At 35.7% G+C, this 19,543-nt stretch overlaps 4 protein-coding genes across 5 annotated transcripts; 1 reads left to right on the top strand and 3 right to left on the bottom strand.

The window, feature by feature from the left end:
- Positions 1-1,369: 1,369 nt before the first annotated feature.
- On the bottom strand, positions 1,370-3,401 carry LOC100631826 (alpha-ketoglutarate-dependent dioxygenase alkB homolog 7, mitochondrial-like). Its single transcript, XM_003387892.3, has 4 exons — positions 3,068-3,401; positions 2,710-2,906; positions 1,841-1,996; positions 1,370-1,617 (listed from the first exon to the last, which is right to left on the bottom strand). Exons 1-4 carry the CDS (start codon positions 3,377-3,379, stop codon positions 1,488-1,490), a joined length of 795 nt encoding a protein of 264 aa, XP_003387940.1. The 5' UTR covers positions 3,380-3,401; the 3' UTR covers positions 1,370-1,487.
- On the top strand, positions 3,394-6,995 carry LOC100631701 (peptidyl-tRNA hydrolase 2, mitochondrial-like). Of its 2 annotated transcripts, none has more exons than XM_003387891.3 (5): positions 3,394-3,497; positions 3,612-3,680; positions 4,382-4,826; positions 5,099-5,200; positions 6,565-6,995. In XM_003387891.3, the coding sequence occupies exons 1-4, from the start codon at positions 3,414-3,416 to the stop codon at positions 5,194-5,196; spliced, it is 696 nt and encodes a 231-aa protein (XP_003387939.1). In that variant the 5' UTR covers positions 3,394-3,413; the 3' UTR covers positions 5,197-5,200; positions 6,565-6,995. The 2 variants fall into 2 exon arrangements, with proteins under 2 accessions (XP_003387939.1, XP_019854196.1); XM_019998637.1 differs by having other exon boundaries at positions 3,394-3,512.
- On the bottom strand, positions 5,434-8,115 carry LOC109583339 (uncharacterized). The gene is made up of 3 exons (XM_019998638.1): positions 7,817-8,115; positions 7,087-7,311; positions 5,434-5,716 (listed from the first exon to the last, which is right to left on the bottom strand). The coding sequence occupies exons 1-3, from the start codon at positions 8,039-8,041 to the stop codon at positions 5,507-5,509; spliced, it is 660 nt and encodes a 219-aa protein (XP_019854197.1). The 5' UTR covers positions 8,042-8,115; the 3' UTR covers positions 5,434-5,506.
- Positions 8,116-10,265: 2,150 nt separating this feature from the next.
- On the bottom strand, positions 10,266-19,338 carry LOC100631575 (phosphatidylinositol 3-kinase regulatory subunit gamma-like). The gene is made up of 20 exons (XM_019998639.1): positions 19,246-19,338; positions 18,960-19,037; positions 18,777-18,914; positions 18,418-18,526; positions 18,125-18,220; positions 17,998-18,071; positions 17,886-17,921; positions 14,486-14,675; positions 14,054-14,251; positions 13,471-13,543; positions 12,729-12,881; positions 12,449-12,576; positions 12,145-12,321; positions 11,749-11,871; positions 11,590-11,667; positions 11,403-11,544; positions 11,070-11,137; positions 10,893-11,009; positions 10,349-10,559; positions 10,266-10,309 (listed from the first exon to the last, which is right to left on the bottom strand). The coding sequence occupies exons 1-19, from the start codon at positions 19,259-19,261 to the stop codon at positions 10,388-10,390; spliced, it is 2,166 nt and encodes a 721-aa protein (XP_019854198.1). The 5' UTR covers positions 19,262-19,338; the 3' UTR covers positions 10,266-10,309; positions 10,349-10,387.
- Between the last annotated feature and the right edge of the window lie 205 nt (positions 19,339-19,543).

Genomic DNA, 19,543 nt, shown 5'->3' with positions numbered 1-19,543 from the left:
GTATGTTGGTATCTGAACATCATCAGATAAGTATCCGAACAAGTTTAATACCTCTTGTTCAACTGCTCATGATTTTTGGTTTGATGATTAATCAGTTCTCTTTGTTTCCAATTGGCTATACTTACATCTTTGTCTTCAGTACACACAAAAGCATATCTACTACTGGCAGGATATTCATTATGAAAGATACTATTGGACATCTGATCCTATTGATAGTGATGGACTAACAATTGACTATTGTCATGATACTGAACAACAACAACAATTGAAGGAAGTATGTATATCATTGTTCCATTGTTATTGTCCTACACTAACAATTGATGGAGAGATAGTCATCTGAAAGTAAATGAATGCCAAGCACTAGTTTCTCTAATGGTATACCTATGGTATAAAAGTAAGCTGCTCTTGCGGCTCTACAGTCCATCACAGTCTGCAGTTTGATTATTGAGTATATTATTATCAATAATATATATATCCTGTACAATAATGAAGATTGCTGTCCTTCTTGTCATTAGCTGCTTCATTGCTGCAGCTTACAGTGAGAGTCTAAGTAAGTTATCATTATTATTGTCTATTGAACAATTAATGACATACATTTATCAAAAGGACATCCACAGGTTGAAGAAAATATTGAAGAAAATATTGAAGAAAATATTAAAGAAAATCTCCCTGGTAAGTTTGTATTAATATTTTTCACCAAAGGGTCTGGGTAGCAAGACTAGAATTTTGACTTTAAATTTAAATTGATTCTCATTGAATTTAATTCAATGGTTTATTGACAAATCCCTACTTTGTTATCCTAAAAGTATGAGCCGTTCAGTGACATTCTCATTGTAGCATTTTTTAGTTTAAATGACCAAACTTTATCATTTTCATTTGCTTGCAAATGATGATTTTGCTAATGGTGAGTTACCTATTTGCACAATTTGCCATAACCAATCCAATACTGTTATTATAGTGTATGTATATAAATCATTTACATCTTAATTTTTTGCTTATAGAAGTTGAAGAAACTCATAGACGTGGCCAAACTTGCAAGTGCTTAATAAACCACTGTCGAGGTCGTCATGGGAGCTACTATTACTTCAAGAGTTACCATCATAACGTCTGCTGGTGCTGGTAGCATCTCTGCATGAGTATACCGTATTCATACCTGCTAATGGACTGGACTAATAATATTAAACTCATAATTATATTAAGCAGCTGCTATAAGCCTTTTTTGCAATAATTTTCAGGTCTTTTTTTGCTAAAATAAATTTCATTCAATTCTAAATTCAAAGAAACAGCAAAGGCGTTGAAAGAGAGCAAAGCAATAATTACTAGTGTACTATACATGTACACTTCCTATCCTTATTGTGTATATGTAATCTACTGTTCATTTTACATCTCACCAATGAAACAAATGGACAGGCATTTATAACAAGGCGGCCATTGTTCACAATCACAAATGACAACAATCACAATACAGTCAAATGAATGCAAAGCATCTAAGTTGTTTTAAAAGGTTTAGTTCTAGCAATAATTGATATTCTGTTGTCTCTCTGAATGTGTTCATTATTAAAGTATGATAAAGAATCTGGTAGTATCTGATGTTCATACTCATATCTTGCAAGATCTCTGTATAACATGAGAGAGAGAGAGAGTGAGGGGGGAAGAGAGAGAGGGGGGAAGAGAGAAAGAGAGGGTGATGAGGAAAAAGAAGGGAAAGAAGAAGGAAAAATGAGATAACTGAGTCAATTTGAGTGCAAAAGGACAGGAGACAAGAAGATTAAAGAAGGTTCACACGCATGCACTGTAGATTAACACGGAATCAGTAACAAAATTATGCATGAATATCTACCTTAATATGTAAAGAGATCTCTGCGGTAGTAGCATTAAAATCCAGTCATCTTTCCTTTCTTGGTGAACCAGTTTCATGACACTGTCTGATAACAGGCTAATGCCAGCAATTGTAGTACCACAGAATTTAACATTGTCAATATGAGGATTGATATATCTATTAAGTACAACTGTATAATTCTCATTTACTTCTTTCTCTCTCATACATGGTAAAGTTTAATTAGTTATGGATGGTGTAATTATATTATTGGTAGCTGTAGAGTAGGCTTTGTGCTTCCCATGCACTGTTTATAGTATTAATAGTACAAATCAGTTTAATATAGTACAAATCAGTTTAATATAGTACAAATCAGTTTAATATAGTACAAATCAGTTTAATATAGTACAAATCAGTTTAATATAGTACAAATCAGTTTAATATAGTACAAGTCAGTTTAATATAGTACAAATCAGTTTGACTAAGAATTGAGTATTTATTACATGTACACAGGAATCAAAAGTTGTACATAGGTACTAACAATTTTAGTGAAGCATATGCTGTGTATGTCTGTGCATGACGAGTGTGTGTGGGTGAGTTTGTTCTGGGAATTTCACTGAATAGAGAATCCTCCATTATTAAATTAAATGGGAATCAGTGAATGCTGAAAAGTACATGAACATGTATTGATGGCATGAAAAGCAAATTTAATCTAATTTAATTTAATTTAATTCAATTTAATTTAATTCAATTTAATCTAATTTGCTGTATGCGGATGTACACTCAATCTTCCATTGAAGAGATAATTAGCCTCTTTCTTACTCACTCTAATACCCCCCTCTCTTTCTCTCCTCTCTCTTTCAAAAGGAGAAGTTCAATGTCTAATCACTTACCCATCCTTAGCAAGATCAAGCACATGCACAGATGATAGCAGTAGAGAGTTTGGCGGTGAGTTATTCATCATTGCAGCTGGAGCTGTGACCTCACCACCACTAGCCTCTAAAGTGGCCTTTTCTAGTCTCTTTATAACAGATTGGTTTGATTGTGAACGCCATTGGGACTTCTCTGTCTCTCTGTATCCTTTTATAACCTGAAAGGAAAGAGTGTTCATGAACTTAAAGATTGCTTGTAATGAAGATTAGTTTCTTAATGGTAAGCATTAGTAGCTACACTACTGCATAATGCATGGCATGTATTGTAAATTTATGTACATAAGAGCATCATAATTGTAGTTAAATGACACAGTCTTACTCCGTCCCAATGATCATATTCATACTTGACACGTCTAAAAGAAGACCGGGCCTCTTTCACAAGCTCCTCCTCTTCTCTCTCGCTCACAAAGTTTTCCTTAACAAGTACACCTTCATTTATTACTGCTAGTCTTGCTCCTTCACCACTGTATTGTATGCATCTTCTGAATTTATTTCCCTCATCCCTAATCTCTTTTATACATCCACCACTGCAAAATCTTGTACTGCTGCAGAGTTTCCCGCCAAACCCCGCCAAACGGCTGGAAACCCCGGGAAAAGAGCCCGGGAAAAGTATCAGTCTGCTGGCGGCCATTTTGAAATTAGCCAGTAGCCACGCCTATTTTAAAATGGCGGATGAAAGGGAGCTAGCAAGAGCTCTTGCTCTTTCTCTTGAAGGTTTAATGGCTTCCTCCTCGTCCTATCGAGAAGAGGTAAGGGAGAGAGAAGTAGGTAGCAAGATCTCTTCTCACTCTAACTTTTCTACTAATTATTATTATTATTTATATTTAAATTATAATTATTACATATACTTTTTTGTTACGCAGGCAAATGTGGGTGGAGTTAACACTAGATCAAGCGATAACAGATGGTATCCAAATATGGAATGTGTACAGGTAATGTGATAGGGACGTTTAAAAAATTAAAGGGTATATCTTATTTGGGGGTCGGGATATTTTTCCATATTTTTCGGAAAAAAGCACGAGCTATAGTTTGGACTTTGGAGATTGGCCGGTTTTTGAAATGGCTGTAACTTGAAAATTTTTAGTCGGAATCAGCTCAAACTTTCTACACAGCATAAGGGCATCAATATGTATCAGAAAATGTAATAAAAATTTGGGGTGATTTCGGAGCCATTTTTTGGAAAAAACCATGGGCTATAGCCTTGGGTAATTTTCAGATTTTGGCTGATTTTTAAAAAATGGCCATAACTCAAAAAATTGAAGTTGGAATCAGCTCAAACTTGCTACACAGCATAAGTACATCAATATGTATCAGGTAAAGTTATAAAAGTGGGAAATTCTCTCTCTTTCAATTTTGGCAAAAATTGACCTGAGACCATGTACATGTACTATAGTACAGGACTTTAGCCCAATTTCTGAGCAACTTTAAAAATTCCAATTTTGATTGAAATCAGGGCTAGTTCAAAATTTGTGTGTCATGTACAGTTGTACATACTACGTAAATATACATCAAAGTTTTCATCATAAAAACCCACTGACGAGAAACTGCATGAGCTTTTGACCATGTGAAAATTCTGTGAGAAACCCTCCATGTCTTAAAAATATTAAATTATGTTGTTGTTTTAATTGTACAGGTTCTTTTATCAATGGGTATTTCAGAAAATGCCGCATCAAGAGGTCTCTACCATACCGGGAACACGAGCCCTGATCTTGCAGCTGCGTGGGTTTTTGACCATCTAGAAGACCCTAATCTTCACGATCCGTTCCAACCACCTCCACTCTCTGTTGATCCTCCTCCTCCTACTCTACCCACGGAATCCCGCTCTTTAAAAATGGTCTTTGTCGTCAATACGTCTATCGGTATGGGCATCGGGAAGATTGCTTCGCAAGTGGCTCACGCAACTCTCGCTCTTTATAAAACCTTGTTACTCTCTCCCTCTGAACAGAGGGTAGTAGAAGAATGGGAAATGGGCGGGGCTAAGAAGATCGTGCTAAAGGGAAGGGACGTTGATCATTTAAAAGAACTTGAGGAAGAAGCTAAAAAGAGGAACATACCTCATTTTATGATTAGCGACGCTGGTAAGTATGTATACACGTACAGTTTAATTAATGTACATGTACAGACTAGCCTATGTATAATGGGCAAGAAAGTGTCTCTGTTATACAGAGGTGTTCTTTATGTGGAGGTTATTTTATACAGTAAGGAATGTAATTGGTACACTAGGTGCTGTCCGTTAAAAGTTAAGCCAAAGTCCTTTATTTCATTTTCTTGTCATTTTATCATGTTAATACACACTATAAGACTTTAAATATTCTTGATTAATTGTTTAAAATACTTTTTTCCTTATAAGGCAAGACTCAAATTGAGCCGGGATCTCTGACTGTCCTTGCCTTATTTGGTCGTAATTATCTCGTCGACGAAGTAACAGGAAATCTCTCGTTATTATGATAAAGTAAATTGATGGAGAAGAGGTTCCTTTTGAAGTGTGTTGTTGTTGTTGTTGAAAGTGAAAGTTGTTTGTTTGTGTTTTTGTTTGTGTGAAAGGTTTGCTGTTAATTGACGACTATGAATATTAATGAAGGATCTATCAATGAATATTAATGAGGATAAAAACTGGATAATAATGATGATGATAATTATAATGCACGATATTAATAATAATAATAATAGTAATATTAGTAATAAATAATAATAATAATAATAATAATAATTGCCTTTTTCAAACTAGAGTCTTTTTTATTATAAACTGCATCATCTTTCACCCAATATTATTGTGTGGAACATTTTCTAACAAATATTGCTTTTCTTGTTCGCTACTACACACTGCCTGAAAGTCGGAATTAAATCCAATATAGCAGCTGGTCCTCGACCCATCACTGTTCAGCTGTATCAAGTTGATGAAGGTGAAGGATTCAACATTGTGTTCGACACGTTCGAAAACAGCTGGTACTTTAGAGGCTGTTTCCTCCTGAAGAGAGAAGAGATGGTTTAATAATACTTCAAGGAAATAAATAATTATCATATGAATTTCATAGGGTACTGTAATTCTACTAAGTAACATTACTCCATATATTAAAGGGTCACCAATTTACTTATAACTATTTTAAGAAGATTCTTTATACCCAAGCTGTTACTAACATGGCAGTATTACTGTCATCATTATTATTATTATTGTTGTATATTATTTGTCGCTAAAAGTCCTAAGTCCATCAGTTTTGATTCCCATTGTCTTTGGGAATGAGCTACACGTTACATGTACATTCAAATTCTCAGAAATGTCATATTTATAAAAATGTTTATTTATCTATGGATGGACCAGGAAGAGATACATTAGGATACACATAACATAATCTATAGATAAGGAATTGTACTGTACAGGTACAATAGTATAGCACTACATGTACATGTATGTCCATTCATTAATTATAGTGAATTGCTTTGATGTTTGTGTACATACATGTACATGTATCAAAAGGAAATTCTTACATTGTCTCTATGTTTGTCGACTTAACCCTTTTAATGTCCCTCATTTATAAACACAGAAAGACTTTTAGAGTCGGTAGCAATAGTACATGTACATATTTCAGGGAATTGAGTAGTATAGTTGTACTTTATAAGCTAGTCCAGCAACTTAAGTTTAAAGGTTTTGTATTATGATGTATAATTGATTAGTAAGATGGAATTGTACGTGATTATATTGAGAGGGTATCTGTTGAATGTGTGTTTGTGGGGGCACAATGTCATGTCAATTATAAGAGTTATGTCTTTATCTTTCCCCCCCTCTCTCTCCCCCCTCTTTCTCTCTTTCTTCTCTAGCTGCTATAGCTTACAAGTGTTCATAGTGCCCGTGGCCTGTGGCAGGTGTTTGAGGCTTTCTTTGAAGGAAAAAGCCACACAATTTCTTACATAATATCCTGATAGAACTTTAAATCATCTCATACTCTCTCTCTCTCTCTCTCTCCAAGTCACTTTGTCTCTCTCAAGTTTTCTTTTTATTCCAGACTATAGTCTAATGTCTAGTGTGCTTATTTATACCTTCAATAAACAACAACATGTCTCTACAACCACTTGTATTATGTTAATGTATCTGTTTAATATATTTTTGTATATGTACTTGTAAGCTTGTACAGTTGTTCATGGTTACCAGTATGCATGTACATGTACATGTATGTTTTTGTGGGTGTTGTTGTCCTTTTCCGAAGTGTTTGTGTTCTTTTTATGTCTTAAGGATGATGCATAAACATGTACTTGTAATTATCCTACACTTATTATTATTATTATTATTATTATTATTATTATTATTATTATTATTTATTATTATTATTATTATATTCTTACCCCTATAAGTATGCGACCATTGTCACTGACATACGCATATTCAAGTGTTTCCCTTCTCCTCATCTTATAGTAGTGTGAAGGTCCAGTCCCTCCATTGGCATATCTCTCTATAGTGAAGACAGTGTCTTGGTTAGGGTCTCCATTACTTGCTAGAGAATAGCTTCCTTCTGATAACTGAACTGCATGGACGTATTTTGATTCTGGAAGAGTTAGGAGCTGCAGATCCTGAGGGGGAAAGAGAGAGAGAGAGAGAAAGAAAGTAAAAGAATAAAGAAAAGGGAGAGAATGGCAGAGAGTGGGAAAGAGAGAGGAAAGGAAGAGGGGAAGGAATAATAGGAAGGTAGAGGGTAGAGGGGAAAGATATGAGGTGGAAAGAGAATGAAACAAGAGAGAGAGAGGGGGAAGAAATTGAGGGCTCATTGATGTAAGAGGAATCAAGTAGGTAATACAAAGGAAGGGGATTTGGAACTGATATTAAGATCATAATAGACTCAGTAGTGAGGTTTAGTTCAGTCAACACAAGTGAAGCTCCACTGTGTCATGATTTAATGATAATTGGACCTTTAAGATGAAGCTTTTGTAAGTCATCAGTTTGTTATGGCACAATTAACCTCAAACCTCTCTTTATAGTCCTTCATAGCAGTTCTTTGAATATACTGCAATGGGTTTCTGTTTAATGCTATATCTCTCCTCTTTCTCTTTCCCTTCGTTTCTCTCTCTTCTTTCTTACTCTCTGCATTTCCAGTGTTCCTGATAATGAAGCTTTCCTTTCCATCAGCACTGGTGATGGTGAAGGACTTGCTGTAATACCAGCAGTACTGCTTTGCTCAATCTCTTCTACACTGCTAGGGCTGACTGTCTCACCACTACCTAATGAAGCTGACTGACTGAAAGGGACCAATGCTCCAACCAGTAGGAGAATTAAGAGATATATACATGTAGTTGAAGGAGCCATGTTCTTCTTGGATTGTGCAGGAAGACTGCTAATGAAAAGAAGGAGTAAGAGTCTTCAGCACTATTATATATTTGATGTCTGTAGGGTCCTACTCATGCTGTCTTTTATAGTCTCCTTAGTTCCTACTGTATGTAAACATCCTGTATATATCACTGCAGTTGACCTTGTAATGCATAGTACACTCTTGAGGTTTTCGTTTGGACTAATGGACTATAACCAGGAAATGAGGTCTTGATTGCTTCATGTAGATTCAATGACTGCATATGCTGATGATGTGTACAGTGTGGCTTCTTTATTAAGGACACCATTGGATCTGCACTAGTACCTGTCCTTAATACATGTACAGTGTAGCCTCTTTATTAAGGACACCATTGGATCTGCACTAGTACCTGTCCTTAATACATGTACAGTGTAGCTTCTTTATTAAGGACACCATTGGGCCCACACTACCTGTCCTTAATACATGTACAGTGTAGCCTCTTTATTAAGGACACCATTGGGCCCACACTACGTGTCCTTAATACATGTACAGTGTAGCCTCTTTATTAAGGACACCATTGGATCTGCACTAGTACCTGTCCTTAATACATGTACAGTGTAGCTTCTTTATTAAGGACACCATTGGGCCCACACTACCTGTCCTTAATACATGTACAGTGTAGCCTCTTTATTAAGGACACCATTGGGCCCACACTACATGTCCTTAATACATGTACAGTGTAGCCTCTTTATTAAGGACACCATTGGGCCCACACTACTTGTCCTTAATACAGAGGTGTCCTCATCAAAAGTACTTTTGTATACAGTAAGGAATGTAATTAGTACACTAGGTGCTGTCTGTTAAATGGAGGTGTACGCTATAGAGAGTGTCCGTTAAGAGAAGGTTCGCTTTACTGTAGGTTTTCCACCAATTGGGACAATACAATATGATCTCATTATAAAGGTGTCCTTAGTCACACTGTAATGATTGGTAATAGTCACACTGTTGTTGTTATAATTATTATTTTCGTGTTCCGTTCTTCATTTTTGAAATTGAAACTGACTAATCACAAACATTCAAACATAGTTCAACAGTGCACATGATGACATGCTGGGGGAAAACTTGTACAAGAAAGACTTCATTCATTACTACTGAATGAATAATAATGACTAACACTGCAGTAATGCAAAATGCTGCAGCTTGGAATCTGTTTATACTCTGCAAAATGTAGCATGTTTAGCTGTTATTGTTTGTGTTTATAATTATTATTAATTTTTGTTGCATTAAAGAAAATTTTCCCATGCATTTACATGTAAGCTCACTTTGATGGCATTTCCCCATTCTTTTCGTTATTCAATTAATCAGCAGTCAGCATTCTGCTTACCTAACCAGCAAACATTGAATTTGTTAATAAAAGCCCCTTCCTATTGCATACACATATTGAAAATGTGACTGAAAAAACACCTTAATTATACCTAAATGGTGATACCAGCCATATAGGGGGACATGGAGATTATGAGCAGTTCCTTTGCAAATTCCCATCATGATATCATATAACTAGCTTGGTATGCATAGCAAATTGTGCCTGCTTTTAATTCTTATTATTTTTTACAAGCTTGTTCACACCTTCTTTGTGCATCTTGAGGTGTGAACAGATGCTTGTTGGCACCTTGTAAATGAACTTGAGATTGTAACATTATGAAAAGTTGAAAACAATACTTTTAATAGCAGCAGACTTTTTGCTTCCACTTCTCATGCTTTTTGCAAAGAATAGTACGCAACTTCAAAATACTCTCATTTAATAATTTATATTGATGTTTTTTTAAATTCTGGCTTCAATTTTTCAAGTTACGGCCCTTTCTTTAAATTGGTCAATTTCTGAAAAAAATCCCTGTACTATAGCCCATGGTTTTTTCTAAATAATGGCTCCAAAATCATCCCAAATTTTTAATACATTTTATGCTGTGTAGCAAGTCAGACTGCAGTTTTTCAAATTAACACACTGTGAACAAACAGTGCATTGAAATTCTTAAAAATTGCTAAAATTCAACAAAATCAATAAAGAGTTCTAGTAAAAAAATTATTAAATAATCACACACACACACACACAAATTAAAAGTTGTAAGCCTCAAAATAATTTGAGGAATAACAATAATAATAATAATTTGAAATAATTGCTAAACTACCAGTAAGAGAAAAGAAAATGCACAAAAATTTCTCTTACTTGAAAATTAAAAAAAAAATTGAAAACTTGGGCACAAAATAGTTAATAACAAATAACAAAAAAATAATAATAAATGTAAAAAAATAATAATAAATGTAAAAATAATAATAATAATAAATGTAAAAATAATAATAATAAAAACCTAACTATACACAGGATAAGCAAGTGTTGTGGTTAATTTCGGATTATGCGTTTCAAGCGAATTCTCAGAATAATGGAGGACCAGATCAATCAGTGAGCTGTAGTTGCAGGGGACAGAGAAACCATACTTATTGCTGTCTTGAACAACCTTCAAATGCTTAATGCCTTGATAACTGAGGGGGTGAGGGAGAAATATCATTAAAATAATACACAAAATATTTAGATTTATATGTAGAAATAAATTTTCAGAGACCAATCTAATCAAAAATGTGGCACTTAAGGAGACCTAGGGCTAAATATGAGAGACCAAAAGTCTCCTAAACTCCCTCTAGATCTAACAGTGATTATACATGTGTATTCATCGAATGTAAAATTAAATTTTTTCAGTCATTTTTAGCATATATAAATAATAATATTTTTCTACATCTAAGTGTATGCATTTTAACCTGTTTTATTTCTAATTATTGTAATAATAATAATAACAATAATAATAATACTAATCTTACACAATGTCGATGGTGTGAGTGTGGAGTCCTCCTTTAGCGTTCTGCATTGCTTTACCTGACGGACGACACAAGAAAGTCCCGTCCTGTTTATGGCGTAAGTGCATCTCAGCATGAGCCCTGAACCATTGTAAATATATATTGTATATATTCATTATACTGTACAGATTATCTTCTTACCTGTCACACTCCACATACCAGGTCTCCTGCCTTACATGTGGTCTGTCCTCCAGCGTAGGTACAGGAGGCTAAGAAAAACAATATGAACATCATTTATTAATAGCAGTAATTAATAGGGGCAACCCCACTAACAACCAGCAGTAATTATAGGAGCAACCCAATTACAATCTGCTTTGACTAATAGGGGCAGAACCCCCCTCCAATCAATGCAATAATTAATAGGGACAACCCCACTAACAACCATTTATTAGTGCAGTAGTTAATAGGGATAGAACCCCCCATCAATGCAATAATTAATAGGGGCAGAACACGTTTCCCTCGTCAATTATTTACTTTTACTCTTGTTTTAGTGTGTGGGGGCGGTATTGGCATCCTATCGCCTGTAGAAGGTTTACGAAGTGCTGGGGGAGGGGCCGGACCCAATTCAGGGGTTCGAGTAGTGGGAGGGATGGGTGGAGGGGGCCGGGAGCCAGATCTGAGAAAATAATAAAATTAGTACAATTTACTTGTATATTATTACCTGGGGGGTGGAGGGGGTCCAGGGTACTGAATATTCTGTATTTCGGGTGGGGGCTCATAAATTCCGCCATCTTCTTCACTAAAATAAAACAAGAAAATTAACCATCACCAGACCCAGTATTATCGAAAATCCCAATCAACACAGGACCCCTTCACTTACTCTTCGTCCTGCCCTTCCAGAGTACCATAAAGTGTTCCATAAATGCTTTCTGATTCATTCATAGCTTTGTCTTTAACACGTTCTGATATCTCATGGTGAGTCAATCCTTCCTGAACCAGTTTACTATTAAATAAGAGAAATATACATGTTATATGAATTTTAAGTAAAACCTGAAACTAATGTAATAATAATAATTAATGATCAGTTATAACTATATCCTTCCGGTAAATATTAAAAAAAGAAACATACTATTTATCAATCAATGAATTATCATAAGTAATCAATTCAATAACATTATCAATAATTCATGTGTAACTTAAATATATACACATTTAATCGTTCTAAAAACCCGGCCCTTACTAAAAATCGAGACCCACACATCCACACCCACTATACCTGGTATATTGATCCTTCTCCCACTGTAGTCTCATCAGGTCAGGTCTTAGCGTGTTGAGGTCTCTATCAAGAGCCCTGAACCTGTTGTTGCAGTCCCTCATATCACTCAATGCCTTCCTATGACAGGCTTCAGCTTGTTCTAATCTCTTCCCCAACTCTTTACCATTGTCCATTATACTGGAGGAGAGAGAATTAGAAGATTTGTGAATAGTTACTAAATATTGCTATCATTTATGTAAATGTGTAAGTATCTATCCATTATCTTATTTATTCATTTATTTATTTTATTTATTTATTTTAGTACCATCTTCTGTCTCTATCTGCTAATATTGAAGCAGTGAGGTCGTGATGTCTAAGAAAATCGAGCTGCTCTTTAAGCATCTCAGCGACGTTACCAAAGCCACTGTACTTAGTACGAGTGACTTCAAGTTCCTAATTAAGAGATAGGAAAATATTACTCAATCCCAAGTGTCCGGAATAGACGTACATGTACTTAACTTGTAAAAGTTTCAACCAATTACATTTATTAATTCATTTATTTATTTACTTATTTATTTATTTATTTGTTTGTTTGTTTGTTTTACTTTTTTCATTAATTCTGATCTCTTCTCCATCTCGAGGTAGACCTCATTTTTAGTGTCAAATAATTCCGTGACGTCCTTTAGTTTCTCCAGAAGTTCCTCGACGTCATTCTCTCTATCTTCATCTTCTTCCTCTTCCACACCTTCTTCAGATATCTGGACGGAGGGAGGGAGAGGGAGAGAAGTTAAACCATGGGCTATGGTACAGGGTACATGTATTTTAGCAGTATTTTAAAATGGCTGTAACTTTAAAAAATTAAGTCACAATCAGCTCAAACTTGCTACACAGCATAAGGGCATCAATATGTATCAGAAAATGTAATAAAATTTTGGGGTGATTTCGAAGCCATTTTTTGGAAAAAACCATGGGCTATAGCCTTGGGTATTTTTCAGTTTTTTTGCCGTTTTCTTAAAATGGCCGTAACTTGAAAAATTGAAGTCGGAATCAGCTCAAACTTGCTACACAGTATAAGTACATCAATATGTATCAGAAAATGTAATAAAAATTTGGGGTGATTTTGGAGCCATTTTTTGGAAAAAACCATGGGCTATAGCTATAGCCTTGGGTATTTTTCGGTTTTTTGCCATTTTCTTAAAATGGCCATAACTTGAAAAATTAAAGTCATAATCAGCTCAAACTTGCTACACAGCATAAGGACATCAATATGTATCAGAAAATGGAATAAAAATTAGAGGTGATTTCAGAGTCATTAATTTATTGCTCATGATTATTTCATGTACTAACTTTAGCAAATCTTGAGACAGGATGGAGCAGCTTAACATCAAGCCTTGGATTATATTGAGAGAGAGAGACTTCCCTATAATAAAAAAAAAATTAAATTAAAAAGATAATAATAAAGATAATGATGATAATAAATACAGACTACAGGTGCTACAGTAGTATTATGGTCTACAGTAGAATGGCTGTGGTTCCCTGCTGTGGTTGATAAGAGTACACATGTACATGTAGTGTGGTTAGTAGCAGCTGGGACAGGTGCTACATAAAGGACTCCAGGTGATTCAGAATAAAAATAATTTACATAAATTCACATAAAATCAACTTAACTTTAACAATTAAGAACACATAAATGTGCTACATGTACATGTACATACCGTCTATCTGGAAATTTTTACTATATGACTTTAATTTTGCTAAATTAAAAATTAGCGAAATTAGATCACCCTATACATGTACATGTATTTACATGTCACATTCAATAATACATGACACAGTCTTATTATGTGAAAATTAAATCACAGCACAATTTTCTAAATCATAAATTTCCAGATATACAGTATGATCCATATCTCTCCATAGTTCCATTCACCTGTAATGATCAATTAGATCAGGTACACTCCTGTACTGGGTGGGGTCTGAGAACCCATAGAGTCCGTTGCTGCTTATGATACGGACCAGCTTATTCTGTCCTCCTTTCTTCACCGTCAGTGTATAGGCTCCTCTTTGAGAGTCTCGGACTAGGAAAGAACCTTCGGGAGCATCTTTTAATTTAGCAGTAACCTCTTCCCTGTAGAGGAGGGGGAGAGAATAAATACTAGTATAATACATTTATGATTATTATTAGTCTTAATGAGGACTTTAATTCCATTCAATATTGTGTATAGTAAAAATTTTAGTGTTTTTGAGTGGTAAATTTTATATTTTCCTTTAAATGATTTAACATTTTCAAAGTCACTCACAACATTACTTAATTAAAATATAAATTCACATCAATTATAATAAATATTAATTAATTAATAACCTTGATATATCTTGCCAGTACCACCCACACTCACTCAGAGGTATTGAGGGGGCGGAAGAGGGTGGAGTCACGGGAGGAGGTCCATCAGCTTCCTCCGGTACAGGAACATGAGAGGAACGTGGGGCAATAGGGACACTACCCCTCTTACCGTCCCTGGATCTAACTGGGACTGGAGGAGCATCATTAATAGCTAATGGAAATATTAATATTATAATAATAAGGACTTATTTTGATTGATCATAATTAATCACAATTTGCCTTTATTTTTTATCATGTAATATTTGATTGTTAGGCAGCTGCAACGTGGCACAAAGTAACAAGCTAAAATGAACATATTTTACTACAAAAGAAAATATTATAACATTAAACAACAGCTCATTGCTCTAATAAACAACAAGTCGTTTATTAAAATAATCACAAACATACAAAACTCCATCTTTATCTAATGCTAACCCATAAGGAGCACTAAACTGATCAATATTACTGCCTTTACTTCCAAACTTCCTAACAAACACACCATCACTAGTGAAGACCAATATACAATGATTGCCCTCTTCACTAACATACACTAGACCAGTACGAGCTGCAGTGTCTATTGTTATACCTGCTGGCTGTTTAAGCTGTCCAGGATCAGATCCTTTAGTACCAAACTGACCCACAGACTTTCCATCTGGAGAGAACTTCTGAATGCGATGATTATTCCTATCAGCAACATACACTAATCCTTGACTGTCAATAGCAATGCCAATTGGAGACTGGAACTGTCCATTAGCTGATCCTCTACTACCAAATGAATGAGAGAAGGTTAGATCAGGATTCAAGACTTGTATACGATAATTAGAAAAATCAGCAATATAAATCTGTCCTGTTATAGGAGAAATGGCTATACCAAAAGGAGCATTGAATTGTAGTGGTTCACTGCCCTTCTCACCAACTGATGCTATAAGGTATCCATCCATGCTTATCTTCTGGATCCTGTGATCATCAGATACAAGAATGAATTTGTCTGGAGTAATGGCTACACCGCGAGGACCAGAAAACTTGACATTACCACTTCCTCCTTCCCCTCCTAATGATTTCACTTTCTTTCCTTCTCTATCCAGTATTGTTATACAGTTACCACCATACTCAGTTATTATGACATGATTATCATCAGTTACAGCAACTCCACAGGGACCATTAAGCTCAGTTATAGTACGTACTGGAGTGATGCTATCAAGGTAAGGATTGAAAGGGATGACTAGTGAGGTATCCTCAAGGTGTACATCATATACTTGTACTTTTACTGTATGAGTACCACTGGTTGAAGGGTTACACTGTATCCTATACACTCCAGGATCAGTGCTGGTGGTAGTGACTGTAGCGTGAATGGGTTGATCACCTTTACCAACTGGTACTAGACTACACCTCAGAGAAGAGAGGGGAACACACAAAACAGATGAATCTGGTGCCTCCATTGATAGTGAAAATGAAACTGCTTTGCCAGCAGGTGTAATACAATCAATCTTCTTCACTCTACACTGCTGTAGTGCAGTAGATGAGTAGGTCACAATATCTCCAATGTGATGTAGTGATTTGATATCTTTACTCAATACAAAGTCACCTTTTTCCTTTGGATGTAATTCCTCCACATTGACCCCGGCAGTAACTTCACTCATATGCTCCATCATCTGTTTCTTAGACCTCAGGACTTGTTGAGGACTGCCTGTCTTCAGACTCTGTTCCACATAATCCTCAACATCCTCCAGAACACTCAAACTCATTTCTGCTGATTTCATTTGCTCTGACAGTACCTTTAGTTTATCATCAGTGACCCTCTTTGCCTGCTCAGTCAGTTTCCTCTCTGACTCACGAAGAACAGAAATCATTTCCTCTACCATTTCATGTATTTCTTCTAAGACTCCTTCTCCTCTCTCTCTGATTTCACCCTCTCTCTCTGCTAGAGCAGACAGGACCTTCTTGAGTCCTTCAATTTTTCTTTTTACCGGATTAAGAGATTTCTCCAGTGCTTCTTTGTGTTTAGTAAAGCTATCAGCTATTAGGTTATACTTGTGATCTTTATGAGTGACTATGATACAGTCACGACATATAACACTATCACATGTTTCACAGTAGATCTTTAAAGGCTCATCATGACTTGGTATGGGACAAATGAGAGGTGCCTCCTGTTTAGCTGGAGCTAGCAATTGAGAAGTAGAAGAGACATCAGAGGCTATCACCTCATCAAGACTTGTCAGCCGATGGTTAGAAGTTGGGCCCCATTTCTTGTGTACTCCATCACATTCTGTACAAAGGAACTTACTGCAGTCTTTGCAGTATCCAGTGGCATTAGCTGTAGTACAGTTGTCACAGGTGACCTGTTCAGGATCAGCTACTTTCTTCATTAGACTGTATATCTCTTTGAGGTTGTTTACATGAAATGCTACAGGAAAGGCTCCTGCTCCTTCTTCTGGTAACTCTGTACAATGACGACAAGTGGGACAAGAGAGGTAATAGGTCTCATTCTTCTTATCCAGAGGTAATCCCTCCAGACAGTGCTCACAGAATGAATGTAGACAAGGTAAAGTCTTAGGGTTGGTATAGTGGTCAAGACACACAGGACAGGTGAGCTGTTCCTCCAGTTTGAGGAGACCAGGAGAAGAAGATGAAGATGGTTTGGTTGCCATTTTAAGAAAAGAACAAATTGTGTACGTAAAGCAAGAACGAAAAATGAAGAGAGATAAAGGTAGAAGATGGTAAATGAAGATAGAGCAAGAACAAATGATAAGAAAATGAAGAAGTCGGAATGAACAAGAATGAGAGTAGCCTGGGGAAAGATAGCCCTGATGACCTCTTGGAATATTCTATAGTCTCGTGACTAAAGGAAGTTATGATAGTACAATTCTTTATTATAACAACCAGTAGTAAAGGTGAATTTACATTAATGAATGAGAATGTAAAACAAAGTAGAGGAGGAGGAGGAGAAGGGAAGGCAGTGAATGAGTGATGAGAGAGAGTCCTGATGACCAGATGAAACAACAAAACAAAATGAAGAAGGTGGAAGGAGGAGAGAAAGACTAAAGAAGGTCAGCTAGATACAAAAAGTGGGCGATACCTTAAATATACTCAAAGATCTTGTGACTAAAGGAAGTTATGATAGTACATAAGATACTAGCTTTACCATAGCAATGAAGCCTAAGATTCTCACACTGATAATGAATGTGAACAGTACAGTCAAACCTGTCTATTTCCCCCCCCCAACACCTTCCTGATTATAAAAGTGTCTTTATTTAAGAGGTGCATTGATACACATTAATTTTGGGACTGAAGTAAAATTCGCATTGTAGCCATCGTACAAAGGCAAATTATAATGACAATATTTAATATAATATTTTCCTTTTTAAAATAATTAAAAACTTACGCTTTACTCCTCGAAGACTAGACACATCTGGTGGCTCTAAACAACAACAACAATAATAATAATAACAACAAAAATAACACTATTCTTTATTCTCCCTCCTCCTCCCCCTCACTTATATTCCATGGTCCCTTCTGTAGCAACACATCCACCACTCTACAGTGGACATCACAGTTACCAACAAGTTCACTATATGTAATGTAAGGAGAGAAGTCAAAGGTCAAAGGGTGGGTATAACTTACGCTATTTGATCAGGCTTTGGTCTCATGAGAGTAGGACCAAAGACTAGTGCTAAGTTATTGTGATTCATCTTGTTATAATGCTGTTCATTAACAATCCTGGGGAAAAATATAAAAGACATACAAATAAAATAATACTGTATAGCAGGACAAATTGGCAGAGTTGGTATTTTTTGGCTCCTAAATCACTGATATAAAACCAACAATCATAGAATGGCTAATATTTAATTTTCTACAATACTTCAGGCTACAGCATACACTATACAGTATAATAATAATGTGATTTAATGCTGTACTTTATTAAGTGTGTCAGTAATGTCTCCAGAGTTAGTTTATTGTGAGCTGGTAGATTATCAACCAATGGCTGGACATTTCTATAAATGGTGTCATAATCTTTACTGCTTCCTGTAGAGAAATGAAGACACAAATAATGATAATAATAATGATCATACATGTAGATTCAGTACATGTACAGTATAGTCTCTCTTAATGGACACTCTCTATAGCGTACACCTCCATTTAACGGACAGCACCTAGTGTACCAATTACATTCCTTACTGTATAAAATAACCTCCACATAAAGGACACCTCTGTATAACAGAGACACAGTGTCCATTATATAGAGGCTAGTCTGTACATGTACATGTACACATACTTCCAGCTTTAATGAACTCAGGGTACATCTGATAGGTGAATATCGGCTCTGGTAGGTCTCTCAGATAAAGCTTGAGTGCTCCGGAAAAAATATGAATATCGGACCAACGAGGATCATGTACATTGATACCGGCCACACCTACAAACAACACAATAAGGTCACGTGATGGTCACATGACCTCACCTCTGTTTAGCTCTTCTTTTAGTTTGTTCACGTCACCAAGAGAAGCACTTACCCGATAGATACCCTCAACTCTAAGACCTACACGTATGTGTACATGTAATAAGAATATACATGTACATGTATATAGTACAATAATGATAAAATAGAAGAGGATTATAGTGTAACAATATTCCTAATGAATATACATTGTACATACTATAAGATTACATTGTACATGTACATACTTATATGTGCATATAAGAGGATTAGTGAATATATGTACATGTACATGTGCTGTGTGCATTACCTCTCTCTTCAATCATTTCAATACACTTCAGTACAACTGGAGGTCCTTTCTCTCTCTGACAGTCAAACTGTAAAGCTAGCTCTGTGCCAAATATATCAACTGGAGGAGAGAGAGGGAGGGAGAAAGAGAGGGAGAGGGAGGGAGAGAGAATGTAAAAGTCTAAAATATTCCAATAACAACAAACACGTTTAACACATAAACACACGTGCACATGTACAATTGACAACACCCTTGTGAAAAATCCCAGCAAGATTCTTGTTAAGTTTCTTTAAAATTCTTAACAAGATTCTTGCTAATA

The sequence above is a fragment of the Amphimedon queenslandica genome, unplaced genomic scaffold, assembly GCF_000090795.2.
Source record: "Amphimedon queenslandica unplaced genomic scaffold, v1.1 AMPQUscaffold_13311, whole genome shotgun sequence".
Lineage (NCBI taxonomy): Eukaryota > Metazoa > Porifera > Demospongiae > Haplosclerida > Niphatidae > Amphimedon > Amphimedon queenslandica.
This window is presented reverse-complemented; position numbering and strand designations above follow the sequence as displayed.

What these genes read in the sequence shown, in the direction of transcription:
- LOC100631701 (XM_019998637.1), top strand. Translation starts at nt 3,414, where the DNA reads ATGGCGGATGAAAGGGAGCTAGCAAGAGCTCTTGCTCTTTCTCTTGAA. An exon ending in AAGAGGTAAGGGAGAGAGAA is followed by an intron (nt 3,513 to 3,611) that starts GTAGGTAGCAAG and finishes TTTGTTACGCAG; the next exon opens with GCAAATGTGGGTGGAGTTAA. An exon ending in CAAATATGGAATGTGTACAG is followed by an intron (nt 3,681 to 4,381) that starts GTAATGTGATAG and finishes TTAATTGTACAG; the next exon opens with GTTCTTTTATCAATGGGTAT.
- LOC109583339 (XM_019998638.1), bottom strand. Translation starts at nt 8,041, where the DNA reads ATGGCTCCTTCAACTACATGTATATATCTCTTAATTCTCCTACTGGTT. An exon ending in GAACACTGGAAATGCAGAGA is followed by an intron (nt 7,312 to 7,816) that starts GTAAGAAAGAAG and finishes TTTCCCCCTCAG; the next exon opens with GATCTGCAGCTCCTAACTCT. An exon ending in ATGGTCGCATACTTATAGGG is followed by an intron (nt 5,717 to 7,086) that starts GTAAGAATATAA and finishes TTCTCTCTTCAG; the next exon opens with GAGGAAACAGCCTCTAAAGT.
- LOC100631826 (XM_003387892.3), bottom strand. Translation starts at nt 3,379, where the DNA reads ATGGCCGCCAGCAGACTGATACTTTTCCCGGGCTCTTTTCCCGGGGTT. An exon ending in CTTGATCTTGCTAAGGATGG is followed by an intron (nt 1,997 to 2,709) that starts GTAAGTGATTAG and finishes TGTACTTAATAG; the next exon opens with ATATATCAATCCTCATATTG. An exon ending in AGATCTCTTTACATATTAAG is followed by an intron (nt 1,618 to 1,840) that starts GTAGATATTCAT and finishes CATGTTATACAG; the next exon opens with AGATCTTGCAAGATATGAGT.
- LOC100631575 (XM_019998639.1), bottom strand. An exon ending in GAAGGGACCATGGAATATAA is followed by an intron (nt 17,922 to 17,997) that starts GTGAGGGGGAGG and finishes GTTGTTGTTTAG; the next exon opens with AGCCACCAGATGTGTCTAGT. An exon ending in ACACTAAAACAAGAGTAAAA is followed by an intron (nt 11,138 to 11,402) that starts GTAAATAATTGA and finishes TGTTTTTCTTAG; the next exon opens with CCTCCTGTACCTACGCTGGA.